The sequence below is a fragment of the Vombatus ursinus genome, unplaced genomic scaffold, assembly GCF_900497805.2.
Source record: "Vombatus ursinus unplaced genomic scaffold, bare-nosed wombat genome assembly UNPS02014798.1, whole genome shotgun sequence".
In the NCBI taxonomy this organism is placed as follows: Eukaryota; Metazoa; Chordata; class Mammalia; order Diprotodontia; family Vombatidae; genus Vombatus; species Vombatus ursinus.
In genome coordinates, this window is record NW_020954576.1 from 40,901,702 (window position 1) to 40,918,249 (window position 16,548).

Here is a 16,548-nt window from a genome sequence, read left to right on the forward strand (position 1 = left end):
CTCATTAGAGGGCGCTCTGGGGGCGGCGCTCGCCACAGTCTCGGCTCCCGCCGCTTCCTCCTCCTCCTCCTCCTCCTCCTCCTCCTCCTGCCGCCGTCGCCGCCGCCGCCTTCGCTCCCCCGTAGCGTCTCCCGGCGGCCAGCGGGCCGTGGATACCAAGCGCGGCCCGAGGCCGGGGTCCACGCCCGCGAGGTCGCCTAGAGCCGCCGCGGGCGATGAATTCTTGGGGCTCCTCCCGCCCCCGCAGCCCGGCGAGGGGCCAGGCCAGCCCGAGGTATAGCCTCGACTCTTACCCGCCTTCGGAGTCGCGCGGGGGGTCAGAGGGTCGGGGGGGGGGGGGGGTGGGCGCCGGGGAGGGCCCCGCCCCCCCCGCCCGGCCGGGCCGGGCGGGCAGGCGCGGAGGCGGCGGGCGCCGGCGGGGGGGGGGTCGGAGGCGGGGGGGGGGGGGGGGGGGAAGCGGGGGGAGAGGTCGGTGTCGTCCTCTGGGAGGAAGCCGGAGCCGTCGCCGCGGGTCAGAAGGGGCCGTGGAGGAGGGACCCCGGGCTCCGTAGGCCCTGGGGCGGGCGGGGCGGCGGCCCCAGGGGCGTCCGCTCGCCCGCCCGCACCCCTTCTCCGCCCCCGGCGTGAATGGGACCCCGCCCGGGTGACAGGTCTGCTGTCTGTCCCACCGGCCTCCATCTCTCCGCAGGCAGCTGGAAGGGGAGTGAGAGGCCGCCCGCCGCCGCCGCGCCCGGGGCCGGTTCGGCCGCAGCCAAGTCCATGACCCCGACTCCTCCTCCGGGGACAGCCTCCGCCGCCCCGCAGCATCGGGCCCCTAGCAGCCGGCTCCCGGCCCCGCCGGCCCCAGCCCCTCCTCCCCATTCTCCTCCGCCTCCTGCGCTTCTTCGTCCTCTCCCTCCGGCCCGCGGCTGCCCGTCCGCGGAGCTGCGGAAGGTGAGTGGGGGGCTCGGGCCCTCCTCCTTCTCCTCTTCCCCTCCTCCCGCCCTTTACCCCCGCTTTCACCGTTACCCCTTTTCGTTCCCTCGCTCCTCCCTCTTATCTGCCCCTCCCCGCTATAAAATACCTCTTGGTTTTCTCCTTCCCCTCACTCTCCCCCTTGCTTCTTGTCCGCGCCGGCCTTCTTTCTGCCCTTTCCCATCCCGTCCTCCTCCTTCCTTCTCCCCCTGCCTCCATCAGCCCTTTCTGCTCCTGAGAAAGCAAGCACCCCGTGAAGGAAGGACCAAGCTAATTAACAGTGCTAGTAGGGGGCTGGTGACGCCGTGGTCCCCAGGAACGGACAGGGGGCTGGTGGCTATTTCCACTTTGCTGTAGACTCCAGGATTGCGTGGGCATCTTGAGGGTGGGTGTACCTGAAAGGTGGGAGGCTTGAGGGAAGTTGTGGGGGTCAGTTATTTATTTATTTATTTATTTATTTATTTATTTATTTATTTATTTAGTAAAGTCAAAGGTTGTAATAAAAATTATTGGAGGGGATCAGTTATTTGTATTTGGGGTTTACATTCTTGTCTGCTAAATATGTTATGACATACTTTGCACCTCAGCAGCTCCTTGACCTTGCATGATTCCTCTTTCCGTAGTCCTCCCCCCCCCCTGTTTCCCTTGTAGATCACGGTGGATAATATACCCAGTAGGCTTAACACTCTTCCCTCCTTCCCCCCCCCAGGACTTTTCTTTTATGTAGATGATGATGATAACTACTTAGGTGTTTAATTCATTTTAATTTATAAGTGGACTTCCCTTTCTCCGCAGGAAGAAGCTTCAGACTCCAGCGTGAGAATGGCTATGACTTTAGAAGAAGTTTCATGGGTATGTGTGACCTTTGTGAAAGCCCTCCTGAGGTTCGCCTTCATGGTCACAAATAACTTGGTCGCCATTCCATCCTATGTCTTCTATATCATAATTCTTCAGCCTCTCCGAATGCTAGACAGGAAGCGGTTCTGGTATATCGAAGGAATCATGTACAAGTGGCTTTTAGCAATGGTGGCTTCCTGGGGTTGGTGTGCAGGCTATACAGGTAAGAGTGGAAACATCCTTGTTTATTATTGACTGATATGAACAACTTTGAATGTAATACCTAAGTTGGAAACAAAGGTTAGAGGTACGGTGCTCTGGCTTTCAGATAATTTTATGTTTACATAATATAATTTAAAATAATTATATTAATTGAAAACTAAAGAAATTTTGATAATTCGCTTGGGAATTGCATTGTATTTTAGGAAGCTAAGCACTTTATTGGAGTTCTGGGCTATACAGCTGTGTGGTAAAAATCTTAAATATGTGTATATATAGATTATATGTGGAGGAAGAGAAAGCATATATAATCTTACATAATATGATTACATTGTAGTTGTCAAAATTGGCCTTCAGAAACTAACCTAACAAGAAATGGAGTGGTTTGCAACATAAGGCACAGTGCCTACCTAATTAAGATTTAATCAGGTAGCCCATTATAAAAGCTAAAAATTTAAGACGTGTAAACAGTAATCCTTGTGTTTACACTTGTTTTTTTCTAAACTATTTTATACTATATTAAGTCCCTTTAGGAGGTTTAATACAAATAGTTAACAGAGTTTGGTATATAAACTCTGCTTAGAGATCAATTTGTATACACAGTATTTAAAAACTAATTCCATTTCTACATTTAAACAGGGTTTTGGAAAAAGGGAAATGCTTTATTTTGAAGTGGACTTTTGGAGGAATAAGTGAAAAGCAGTATTCTATTTCTTTTCTGTTTTTGAATCTCCATATGCTCTCAGAACTTTTGTGCCTTGATTCTCAAAATTCTATATTGCATGTTATTTTCTCTTCTTTCTTCCTTCCTTCTTTTCTCTTTCTTTCTCTTTCTTTCTTTCTTTCTTTCTTTCTTAGTTGATTTGTCTGGATCAGATTAAAAAAATGCAGAGGTTTTTACTATTGTTCTTAGACAGTGGGTGCTTAAAGAGACTGTAGAGGTCACACAGATGTGTAATCAATAACTCTTTATAGATGCTTATAGCTTGACAGTGGTGAGGGCATGGGTACTGTGTACAGCAGAGCAGTACCACAACTTCCATTTTAAATTGTCTATCTCCCTCTTTCCTGCCCAGGCTGTATCTGCAGATTTTATCCATATTTACAAGAAAAAGGATTGACAACATACAATCTTTTTGGAGTCTGAGCAGACTCTTGCAATATCAGAGGGCTTGTATTGTCCCAGATGAAGCATTTTCACTTTTCAGCAAAGGCACTTATCTTGCAAGAGCTGAAGCCCCTGGGATAGTTTAATCTGTTGATTCCTTGTCATATGCCTTATCAAGATGCCCATACTCTTTGGAGACACTAGGTGAGCTTCCAGTGCTTTTTATAGGAGATAGTGGCAGTAGAGCTGGTGTTAGAAAAGTGAAGCTCTGGCCTGTGGTGCTGAAATCATACACAAGTTGCCCTGCAGTAGTACATATGCTTTGCCTGTGGGAAAGCTTGAGCTTTCCCAGGTATGCTACATGGAAAATTGCTAGTTTTAATCCTTGTTCATAATGCTTTATATTGCTTGTTGTAAATAAATTCACCTCTATAGTTACGGATTCTAGAGGTTTACTGTCCTTAAACATAATGAAATTGCTGCAGTCTTCTTGCTTGTGTGTGTGTGTGTGTGTCTATATAGTGGAAAATTTGGCATGATGGTAAGGCTGACAAAATTAATTCACTGTTGACCTTGAAACTCTAAGGAGGGTACTGGAGGTTCAAGTTGATTATCCTTTGACCACAGCATGGCTGCCATTGTATTTTAAGCATATTTTCTTGGGGATTTGTCTCTCTGCTGACTGCAGAACTATGTGGTTTCTTGTGCCACCTGCTTGGAAAATAGTCTTGGCATGATATGCATATTTTAGTTTCTATGAAGCATCTGCTGTACGTTGTGCTGTTGCTTTTGACAACCTGATCAGTTTGATTTATTTAAATATGGAACTTTTTATAGAGTATATAGTTTGCATTTTAATTGGTTTTCCTGATGATAATATAAATCCTTGCTTTTTGGATAGCTAAGTTGGAGATCTTTCTGCCGCAGAAAATAGTCTTACAACATTGTAGTTTTATTGAAAGCCCCAGTTGGATTTTTAAAAAAATATACTTAATCAACTATTTATTAGAAAGGCTGCTCACCTAAAAAAGAATCTTAAATGTTAAGTTTTTTTTCCCGGTGTATCTTTATTTTCTCCTATTCATTTCAGGAGGGTGATGAAATCTGATGTGAGGTGGAAAGTTGTTTGTTTTCCCTCCTTACTGCTTATGCGTAGGCTTCCTGAGTGGAATGTTACTCTAGGGCTTCTAGACATGGTAGATGTACAATTCCATTCAAAGGAGAATAGCTGCTCTTATTGTTAAAGCACTGCTAAAGACTTCTAAAGATGTCTTACATGTTAAGTGGGAAACTGAAATCAGTATGGAAACCTAAGTTTAAAAAAGTCATTCCATTCAAGTTTAAGACAAATCAATTTTGGTAAACCCATTTGGCAGTTTAGATGCTTTTACTTTTAGTGAATGATAGAAAAAAATAATTTTACTCTTAAGTGGCTGGACCAAATGTTTAATATGTAAACATTAAATACCGATTTTCAGTCTTTCCTTAGGAAAATATCATTTTAGTAAGGGGTACAGGTGTGTTATGCTTCATTAAACAGCATCTTTCCCCATCCATTTTCAAATCCATTTCCTTTTTGTCATTTGAAATTTTGTTAAGAGATGCTTTTGTAAAACATGAGTATTTATCATAATCTCATAAAAATGAGTTCTTAAAAGTATAAATGAAATGTTCATATATGTGAACTGGATTCTAACTCATACACATTCTTCAGATGCCTAAAAATAGCTCTTGGGTAAGGATTGGAGTAGGTAAATGGTTCTGTTAAACTGTGATGAGCATGTTTGCCCAGCTTTGAATTCCCAGAGTTATAATGGTGACTCTGAAGTTAAGAAAAAGCAAAGTATATACTCTCTTTGCCTTTTTCTTGTAATCTTTGGGCAGGACACTGGTTAAAACCTTATTTGTACCCCAGGATTAGTTGTTCAGTCATTTTCAGCTATCTGACTGTGACCCCATTTGGGGTTTTATTGACTGGAGTGGTTTGCCATTTCCTTCCCTAGATCATTTTTACAAATGAGGAAACTGAGGCAAATAGGGTTAAATGACTTGCCCAGGGTCACACAGCTCGTGAGTGTCTGAGATTAGATTTGAACTCAGGAAGATGAGTCTTCCGACCCAGCACTCTATACGTTGAGCCACCTAGCTACTCATTCTACTCTCAGACTTCTTCTTATTCCCACTGTTCCTTTCGTTAGTGCAGAGAGACGAGCTGTTCTTTCTTCCCTTTTTTGTGAACTGCGTATTGAAGAGCAGTGTTCTTGCTACCTTTGTCTTAATATGTTAAGGACAAATGGAAAACACACTACCATAGAAGCAGTTAGGCCTAGATTCTCCTTTTTATTTTTCTTATGATAGTTGGATAGGGTTTTTTTCTCTATTTAAATTATCTTGATTTTTCAGTAACTTATTTTGTTAAATCTCCCCTTGCAAGTCCCTTTCCTGTATTTTGTCATGACATAAAGTTGATCTTAGTGTCAAGGGTATGCCAGTGGAGCTTAGGTCCTGATGGAGAGTACAAACCCTGATAACACCGGTTGTCTAAAGTACTAGCCTGAGTTTGGAGCAATCTTTCACCAAAAAGGTGGCCTCGTGGGGGTTTTTTCTTAAGTTGTCTTTTTTTTTTGTCACTTTTCTGGAAAACTTGATTAGGCTATCAAGGGATTGCAGTCCCCACATAGGTAATATGAAAGCTGATGAAATTATGCATCTTTTTTAGTATTGAAAAAGATCTGGATGACTTCATGCTTACCATCTTAGCTCACTCTGTGAATGTCTAGAGGATATATGTAGAATTACATGAAGATTGTGACGTGTGTTGCAAAAGAATCTGAAAGTATTCTTTAATTTGTCTATATTATTTAAATTATATGCATTTAATAAAATTTTAACAAATTTACTAGTAAAGTTTGCAAAGTATATTCCGCACAATAACCCTGTTACATACACATTCCATGCAAATATTATTATTTCCATTTTTAAGATGAAGAAACTGAGACCCAGAGGTTAAGTGACTTGCCCGGGGTTATAGAGCTAATGAGCAGAGGTGTTATTTGAACCTGGGGCTTCCTAATTATAAGTTTTCTAATGTTGCCAGTGGAAGGTCAAATGAGATAATGTAGGCAAAATGCTTTAAACACTTTTAAAAGGACTGTATAAATACCTGTTATGACTGTTAATATGACTGTTGTTATTACCTCACCCAGGTATAATGAACTTTTAAAGACTGTAACTATAGTTATCTATAAATTTGATATGTTACTTTTTTCCATGTTGTATAAAATGTTTAGGTCTACCACAATAAAGATGTAAGTTCTTTGAGACCAGGCCCTTTTTTTGGTTGGAACCCAGCACTGTGTTTTGCATATATTCAAATACTCAAATGGATCTGTGATGTCATTGATATGGCCATTTCCTTAAGTGGTGCAGGTTGCCACCCATTTGTCACTGCCTGAAGGTGGGCATCCTCACATCAGTTCACTGCAGAGGGCATACCTTGTCAAGGAAGACTTACTCCCTTTATCTTGACACCATGAGGTTACCAGTGTAGCCCTTCTTCATTATTTGTACTTCATAAGTACTTACTGAATAATTATTGAATCTAAAGACTGAATAGGGCTGGGAGCAAAATAAGAATATAGTCTTCAAGAAGAGGACTATGTAACCTCTCTAGAAGTCCCTATGGATTGTAGAAATACCTCTTTCATTTCTGGTTCTAGTATAAAGATTTGAGTATTAATGAAAGGAGAAGAAACTCATGTATTAGTACCCAGACTGTAGGTCCCAGACATGTGCTACCCCTGTGAGGTTCAGCTGGACTCCAGTAAGTGAAAACTAATCTGATCTATGTGATAATTTTTACAATAAGGTAAAATTCTTTCTACATCCAATTTCTTTAAATAATTCTAGATGTTTTTTCCTTTGGTAAAACATTTCTCTGCTCGTATGTTCCTTATATTTTTCTAATTTCATATAAACTGATGTATAAATAAATTAAGAATAAAGTTTTAGAAATTTGTTTTTCTTCTTTACAATTTGGGTAAGAGAATGTGTCTCTAATCTTCCCCCTTTAAAAAAAAATTCATAAAATCTTAAAATTTAGAGCTGGAAGGGACCTTGGAGTTCATTTCTTCATGCTTCTTTATTTTACAGTTGAGGAAATTGATGCTGAAAGAATTCTGATAAGTTGTCCAAAGTCACTTAAGTGTCAGAGCCCAAGGACTTGAACCAAGGTCCCCGATTCCAAATTCAGTGCTTTTTTTTTTTTCATGCTGCCACATTATTTTAATGTAATTTAAAAATCATAATATTTGGAACCAATTTAAAATTACTATGGCTGCATGTTTATCTTTGTTAAAGAACAAAATAATGATCTTTTTATAATGGGCCTTCACACACGTTGGCATCCTAAAGTGGTTCTCAGTTTTTCTGTCCATTTATCCTTGTGAATTTGGGACACACAATCTTTATTCCTAAAGCTACTCCTATATGGCACATGAAGCCATATCACATGCAGTGAATTAGTGTAAGATGAATATTTAAAAGCTGCTTTGAGTGTGTGGTTGCTTTATACTATATACTTTAAGAAAATATCACAGCTTACCTAAGAGCTCTTACTTAGCTGTTAACTCTTAGAAAAAATAAAAACTCAATTAAAATTTTACTTTTTGACTGCTTAACAATAGATTGCCATTAGAGGGAAGAGTCTTTGAATGATGTTAGTCAGATCTACCTTAGTCAATGCTGACTTTACAACCAAACACTCAGATATGTACTGTCTTTTGGTATTTTATTGGTAGATATTCCAGTTAGCCTAAAGTAGAGAAAAGCAGATAAAAAAGTCTTTTAATTAGATCTATGACTTAGTGGTATCCTGAGTGTGACTTGGTTTTAAAGAGAGTATAATATAACCTCCATTTAAAAAAGAGCATTTTTAAGAAGTTTCCAAATAGATTTGAAATAATAGTGCAAATGTGGTTTGTATAAATCTGGGGGGGAAAAGTGAAGAAATTAAAAGAAAGGTGATGCCTTCTCAGTTCTTTTTATTGTATTTTGAGTGGAAAGGATTTGCGGAAGCTTATGTAATGTCTGTGAGGTAAAGCTATAATCTCTCTAAATTGGTGTATTTTTAAGAAGGCTATGCACTTAATAGAGGGGATAGGTAGCCTTGAATTAAAGGTCTTGGGTACATACAACTTGCCTTGAAAATATATGCATATTCTCAGGGGTAGCTAGGTGGCGCAGTGGATAGAGCACCAGCCCTGAAGTCAGGAGGATCTCAGTTCAAATGTGACCTCAGACATAAAACATTTACTAGCTGTGTGTCTCTGTGCAAGTCACTTAACCCCAGTTGCCTCACACACACAAAACTAAAATATATGCATATTCTCTCATTCTTTCTGCCTTAGGGTAACCTAGATATGCAAAGTGAGAAAAATTATTTAAATCACATTTTCTAGTCTGAGGTATAAGCAGATAGTTTTGCTGGCAAGTAGGGAAATTAAATGAAATTTCTTTTGGATAATATGCCTTTGTAAATCACCAGGAGAAGGAAGCTGTACTGATGACAGAGTAGTGCATGCTGTTTCTTTACAATCGTTAGTTAATAGACAAAGTGACTACCATGCTAGGTCCTGGAGTTAGAGACAAATGCAACAAATAGCTCCTGCCCTCTGTCAGAGAAAACAGCAAGTACCCACATAAGTGAACATAATATATGTATAAAGTAATTACAAAATAATTTCGGAGGTAGGAGGTGGCATGGGGTATCTAGGTGGTGCAGTACCAGGCCTGTAGTCAGAACGATCTGAGTTCAAATCTTGCCTCAGACACTAGCTAAATGATCCTGGGCAAATCACAACCCCTGTTTGCCTCAGTTCCTTATCTGTATAATGGGGACACACTGGAGAAGGAAATGGTAAGCCACTTCAGTATCTTTGTCAAGAAAACCCCATGGACAAGTCTATGGGGTCACAAAGAGTTGTACACGATTGAACGACTTAACACCAACAGGAGATAGCGAGTGAGCGAGCTTTGAGGGAAGTTAGGGATTCCAAGATGTAGATATCAGGAGGAAGTACAGCATCACGGAGCGGGAAGATGGAGTGCCACATGCATAGAACATTAAGTAGGCTACTTTATTTGGATTGTGGAGTGCATGAAGAAAGTAATGTCCAGTCTTAAAAGCTTGGCTGAAACCAGACTGTGAAAGGTTTTCATGTTCAAACAGAGGAGTTTGTATTTTTTCCTAGAGACAAGAACTAAGGATTAGAGCTTTTTGAGCAAGGGATGATGTGGTTAGACCAGTGTTTTATTTTATTTTATTTTTTGTTAGGCAATGGGGTTAAGTGACTTGCCCAGAGTCACACAGCTAGTAAGTGTTACGTGTCTGAGGCCGGATTTGAACTTAGGTCCTCCTGAATCCAGGACCGGTGCTCTATCCACTGTGCCACCTAGCTGCCCCTAGACCAGTGTTTTAGGAATAACTCTTTGGCACTTGTGTGGAGGATGGATTGGGGAAGGAAGAGGCAAGGAAACTAATTAAGAGACGCTTGTCCAAATGAGAACCTAAACTAGGATGTTGACCAAGTTGGTAGAAAGCTTACTGTGTCTAATGTTACAAAAGAGTTTGGTCTCAGATGGAAGAAGGCAGCGAAAGGTGAATGAATGGCTTGTTTCAGGCCATTTTTCATCTTTGATGTAGCACTATTTTGGTGCCTAATCTAAATATCTCTACCATAGCTGATAGAAGAGCTAGAGAAGTATAGAAAAAAACAACAACAACAAAAAAACAAAACAAAACCAAGAAGGAGGTGATACCTTTTAGGGAGCTGGTTTTCCAGTTGTTTTACCCTCATCTTGATGGGTAGAGGACTTTAAAAATTTTGGTCACAAATCATATCTGGTAGCCTCTTCTCTCCTACTGTTTGTTTGTTTGTCTGCTGTATTAAAGGACAGAAAGTATAATTTTCTGATAAATGAATTTGTTTTGTAGTTGGTCAAAAGCAAGAAACAACACTACTTCAGACCTTCATTTCATTTCAATTCTACACATTTTTTAAAGCACCTAGGTACTAGAAAAAGTAAAGATGAAGTAAAACTCTCCTTATCCCAAAGCAGTTTACAATCTAAATCTTATGTAATAACTAAGTATGAAAAATGCCTTTAACCTCTAAGCTATTGATTCTCTAGTTTGACTAGTCCAGGGATTCCTCTTTTGCCTTCAAAAGCTGAAAATCACGAGGCCATTTCTCCTCACTGTCATTGTAAGAAAACTTTATATTGTAACATAACTTGTCATTATAAGAAAAAAAATCACCAAAATTAATGGAAGTATAATAATATAAATGTTATTGCATCCAAAGTAATAAAACTGAACATACTTGAAATTAAAGTACAGGCATTTTTCACATCATAAATAATTCTACTGTACTTTTTGGAAGACCCAAGACTATGTCTTGAAAATCAGTGCTTGAAAGTAGTTCTCTTATTTCCTCTTTCTAAATTGGAGGTTAATTTACATTTCACTCTAGTCTTTCCTTTTTTTAAAAAAAAAAAATTTGGAGTTGTAGTTAAAATATACCTGTTCATTTAAAAATTACAGTACAATAAAAATTAATGTTTCCCAAGAGTTTCTTCTTCATCTCATATCACTCGGAGATCTACAAACTCCTCCTTCACTCCTGTCTCTGATGATGAGATGGTCAGTATAAACACACTTTCTTTATTGCATCCCTCCCCATCTTTTCCAGCAGATTGTCTCCACTATCTGCACCACTTTGTCTCTAAACTTCAGTTTCCCTCACTACTGACTCCTTCCCTGTTGCCTCCAAATACACACATGTCATGTGTTTCCCAAACTTAAAAACTGTTTCTTCATTCAACAATCACTGCTAGCTGTCATCTAGATTTCTTTCTTCCCTTTCACAACTCAACTCCTTGAGAAAGCCATCTACACTTTGTATTTTTACTCTGTCTTCCAAACCCTTAAATTTTGGCGTCCAACTTTATCATTCAAATGAAACTTTCTTCTCCAAAGTTGCTAATGATCTCTTAATTGCCAAAACTAATGGCGTTTCCCCAATCATCCTTCTTAACCTCTGTGTGGCCTTTGAGACTCTTGATCACCATTTCTTTCTGAATACTTCCTCCTTTCTAGATTCATTCCTGATTTTCCTGTCTGGCCATTCCTTCTTAGTCTCTTTTGCTGCATCTTTATGTCGTGCTCATTCATCATGTATGTTTTCCAAGGCTGTGTTCTGGGCCCCCTTCTCCTTTCCGTCTAGATCATTTTTCCTGGTGATCTCATCAGCTGTTTCCATGAGCTCAGTTATCTCCATACAGAAGATTCCTCACCATGCATAGTCCCTCTTCTGATGTTAAGCCCTCCAGTCATCAACTTCCTTTTGGACACTTTGAACTTGATGTATTGTAGGTACCTCAAATTCACCATGTCTAAAACAGAACTAATTTTTTTCCCCAAAACCCTCCCCTCTTCCTAACTTCTCTGTTACTGTTGAAGTCACAACTACCTCCCATTCAGTTAGGCTCAAAACTTCAGCATCATCTTTAACCCCTCTCTGGGACCTCACCTTATATATCCCAAACATGACCAACTTGTTTCTACCTTCACACCATCTCCCATGTGTCCTCTTCTTTCCACTCATGCAGCCACCATTCTGGAACAGGCTGTCATCACCTTTAATCTGGATGATGACAATAGCTTTTTAATTGATCTCATCCCAAACCTCTCCTCAATCCCTTCCATCTTCCACTGTACTACCAAGTGATTTTCCTGAAGTTCAAGTCTACATCCCTTCTTTATTTATAATGCTCATTTGACTCCCTGTTACCTCTAGGATCAAATTGAAAACTGGTATTTAAAGTTCCTTACAATCTGGTCCCTTCCTGTCTTTGCAGTTTTCTTAGATTTTACTACCCTCAATGCACCCTGTGATTCAGCTGTGCCAGCCTACTTGCTGTTCCTGGCTCATCTCTGTGCTCTTTCACAGCCTGTTGCCTGGACCCTGAAATGCTCTGTTCCCTCCAATCTACCTCTTACCTTCCCTGGGGCTTCCTTTAACGCTTAGCTGAAATCCTACCTTCTTCAAAAGACCTTTCCTGGTAGTTCCCCCTGATGCTTGCACCTTCTCTCTAAAATTACCTTTCATCTATTCTGTTTATATCATGTATACAAGGATGTATTTATATTTTGTCTCCCCTATTAGAATGTGAGCTCCTTGAAATCAGGGACAGCATTTTCATCTTTCTTTGTGTTCCCAGAACACATCTCCTGGAACATAATAAGTACTTAATAAATTCTTGTTGACTGACTGATTTCTGATAGAGAAATCAGTTGTTACTGACATTATTAGTAATAGTTGAAAAATAGTTATAAACTTAATTCTTAGAAGAGGTGGTTTTTTTTAAACTACTTTTATCTTTTGAAACTAGAGAATTCCAAAGGTGAATCACCTTTAACAAGAGCCTTAATCAAAAGATTTTTTCCTTCAAATTTTACACATTGTATTATAGTAACCTGGAATGAATAGATATGGCACGTAATGAATGTTTTACAAATACTATGTCATTCAATAGAATTACCTAGACCAGCCTTCTTATTTTATAAAGATTAATCAGTCATGTGGAAAGTAAGATCCTCACTTAATAAAATCAATTTCTCCTTTAAAGGAGAACCCAAAATGCATTGAATACCCTCAAATTAATTTAAAAAAAACAACAACACATGAAACAGTGTTTACTTTTGTTATATAGTATACCACTTAAGCCTAGGACAGCATGCCCCAAAATATTTTCTCTTTGTGGGAACAGTTGCAGATAAATATGGTGTACCCTAGACAATGCTCAAGTTAGTCAAATTTTGTTATCATTTTCTTTCCTTTCCCATTCACCCATTGGTGGCTTTTCCTCACCTTTCTGACATCCCACCCTATCCTTTTCTTTTCTCACATTCTTTGCCATTCAAAACTAGAAATAATCTATATTTGTCCTTGTCAGGTTGAGTTGACCTATTTTTCTTCGGCAGAATTGAGTCTAAATTGTGCCAGTTGTAAATGTGCATTTTAAACTTTTTTTTTCTGATTTTGGTATGAAAGATTTTCTGTCTTTGGTTAAAGTAACTTCAGGCATTAGCAAGTGGGTAGAGAGATACTGAGAGGTGTCAGGGAAAGCATTATCATATTTATGTGGCAGGGATAGCTCTGGGTTAAGCAACTTTTGTTCATACTTATAAATATATATCACCTTTGTTTATTACCCACTACCAGTCCTTGTGGAATAGGGGAAAGGATGAGGCACTGGCCTGTGACCTTTGGCTTCTGGGAATAGGATGAAGAATACAGGGCAGTCTGGGGTCATGATAAACTTTAGAAATAGGGGAAGTTTCTTTGACTGTCCTACCTCTTTGATTTTTTGGTGTCTTTACCCCTAGGAACTCAGTATTCTCATACTTTACAATGACTAGCCAAAGCCAGTACCCTACTCAGGCAGAAAGTTCCCTGTGTTCCAAGATTACCAGGTTCCCTCAAAAAAATAAAAATAAAAACGCCTATTTCTTTAGTCTTCATTGTTAGGAAAGCAGCGTGATTGAATTGTTAGAAATTCAGGGTGTAGAGATTGTGACTCGGTTTTAGGCATTTAAGGTTTAAGGTAGTTTTCCTTAAGCAGCAAGACTAGTCCTATCACTACTCTTCTGATACTGGTATATTCAGGATAGTATATTGCAGGATTGTTACAACATACTGTATTGAAAATGTATTTGGTTTTGGAGCTTGCTTTTTTTAAAAAAATGTTTTATTGTTACTTTTTGTTTCTACACTATAGTCATTTCCGTTTTAAATACTTTTTTCCCCTGTTGAATCCTTTGAAACAAAGAAAAACATTCAAGCAAAACTAAGCAATGCATCAGACCCTTTCTTTACTGAGGAGCTATGTTTCATGATTAATTCTATAGCTCTCATTATAATTCATGAATGTCTTTTAGTTTCATGAACTGTCTTTTAGTGGTCTTATTGTTTGCCTTATTGTAGTTATTGTGTATTTTGTTCTGTTGGTTCTACTTTTTAAGCTCAATTTTTTTGGTACAGGGGAGATAGTGTGGTACAGTAAAAACAGCCCTGGATTTGGAGTCAGAAGACGTGGGTTCAAATACCACCTATCATTACCTTTGTGACCTTGGGCAAGTCACTCAATTCTTTGGACCACAGTTTCCTCATCTGTAGAATGAAGGTGTTGAACTAAGTGATCTCCAACATCCCATACCAGCTCTAAATCTATGATCCTATGATCACTCTGATTCCACAGTTCTACAATTCTTACTGCTATTCCTTGTTTCTTATGATACACAATAGTATTCCATTACATTTATATGTTACAACATGTCAGTCTGTTTCCCAGTTACAGGTACCCATTTTGTTTCTAATTTTTCACTATTACAGAGTATTGCTGTGAATATTTTGTTATATGTAGACCTTTCATTTTGTCACTTACTTCCTTGGTATATATGCTCAGTAGTGTGAGATCTCTGGGTCAAAGGGTATGAATAGTTTAATGATTTTTCTCATGTGATTCCAAAATTTTTTTCTAGAATTAATTGTTGGATTAATTTATAGGATCTTAGAGAGATCAAGAGTTTTAAGAGATCTTACTGGTCAAGTCCAAACTCCTCTCTCTGCCCACCCCCCATTTCATCTTATTTTTAAAATTTAAGTTTTTTTTTTTTAATTAATGAAAATCTACCTTCTCTTCTCCAACCTTATCCTTCTTTCTTCTCCCTCACTCCCCTTCCGCCAATGAGTGAGAAAGAAAAACAGAATCCCATTTACAAACATGTATAGTCAAGCAGAACAAATTCACACACACACACACCCCACACACACCCCCCCCACACACACCCCTCAGTCTGTACTCTGAATCTGTTACCTCAATGGTTAGCGTATTTGTTTCATCATGTTTGGTCATTGTGTTGATCAGAGTTCTAAAGTTTTTCAAAGTTGTTTGTTTTTATAATAATATTATTGTATAATTTGTGCTCCTGACTCCGCTCTGCATTAGTTTATACAAATCTTTACAAGTTTCCCTGAAACCATTGCCTTCATCATTTCTCATAGCAGAAGCGTATTCTTTTATATTCATAAACCATATTATCTGTTCCTTGATTGATATAACTCTCTCATTTTATAAATAAGAAAACTGTCATGAAGAGGTGAAGTTACTTGTCCAAAGTCACACAAACATTAATGGCAAAGTCTGGATTTGAACCCATATCCTTTGATTCAAAATCCCATACCCTTTTCACTGGACCACACTGCCTCTGAAATTCATAGTACCACCAAGAGTATATTAGTATATACTTGTCTTCCCACATTTCCTCCAATATATTATTTCCACCATTTTTCATTGCCAGTTTGATGGTTCAGTGGTGAAACCTGAGAGTGGCTTTAGTTTACAGTTTTCATATTGTGATTTGGACCATGTTTTTATATGGTTGCTCATTTTTAGTTCTTCCTCAAAACTTTTGATCCTCTGGCCACTTTTTTTTTGGTGGGTGGTCTTATTGTCAGTTCCTTGTATATCATGGTAATGCTTCTAGTGTTTTTCCATTGTAAATAATATTAGATTTTGATTTCAGATATACATTTTTTAATAATAAAAATGACCCTTCTTTGGTTGTGCTTTGTAGGTTTGTTTTTGTCTTGTTTTGTTTTTTGTTTTTAGCGTGAGTGTTATACTTTGTCAAAGATTTTTTTTCAGTATCTGTTGATATAGTTATGTGGTTAGGAGTGTTTTTGCTTTAATATGTCAGTTATATTAATTGTTTTCTTGGAGTTCAGCCATCGTTGCATCCCTTATACAAATCCAGTTTGAGCTTAGGGAATAATTATATAGATATGTTGATGATCTTTTTGCTAGGATTTTATTTAAAATTTTTGAATCTTTTTGCTAGGTTCTTTTTTAATCTTCAGATTGCTTATATGCCTTGGTTTTAGACTTTTATCAGAATTTTTTAACCTTTTAAATTTTTGTTAATAGTTTTTTTCTGAAGAATTAAAATAGCACATTACTTTAGATTAATCAAGACTGTATTTTTTTAGAGCTTTAGCAATGTACAACATAATATACATAATACAAAACAAACCAAAGAGATGGATTTCTACTGCTAGATATTACCAAATATATCATTCTAAAGCAATGAGTCTATTCCCCAAAAATGATGTGGAAACTGAAACTGAAATAAATTTATGTGTCAGGGTTAGACTAATGGATTGTGGGCTTATTCCCTCAACTCCCGTTTGAGAGTGCTTACAAAGAGCTTCCTGCTTCACACTGAATATGAAAGTGTCAGTTAAAAAGTTTCCTAGAACTGGGGACTTAAAGCCTGGAGAAAGTAATCAAGGGCTAAAAAGTTAGGT

At 38.8% G+C, this 16,548-nt stretch overlaps 1 protein-coding gene across 3 annotated transcripts in view; it reads left to right on the forward strand.

The window, feature by feature from the left end:
• Positions 1 to 215: 215 nt before the first annotated feature.
• The window catches only part of LPGAT1 (lysophosphatidylglycerol acyltransferase 1), a 94,769-nt gene continuing 78,436 nt past the window's right edge, over positions 216 to 16,548 (forward strand). Inside the window, exons 1-2 of one of the 3 annotated variants that reach the window (XM_027871262.1) lie at positions 216 to 274; positions 1,750 to 2,014. In XM_027871262.1, coding sequence (XP_027727063.1) covers positions 1,777 to 2,014 — 238 coding nt within the window. In that variant the 5' untranslated portion in view covers positions 216 to 274; positions 1,750 to 1,776. Of the gene's footprint in view, positions 275 to 832; positions 934 to 1,244; positions 1,340 to 1,749; positions 2,015 to 16,548 lie in introns of those variants that run through there. The other 2 variants (XM_027871261.1, XM_027871263.1) reach the window with 2 other exon arrangements.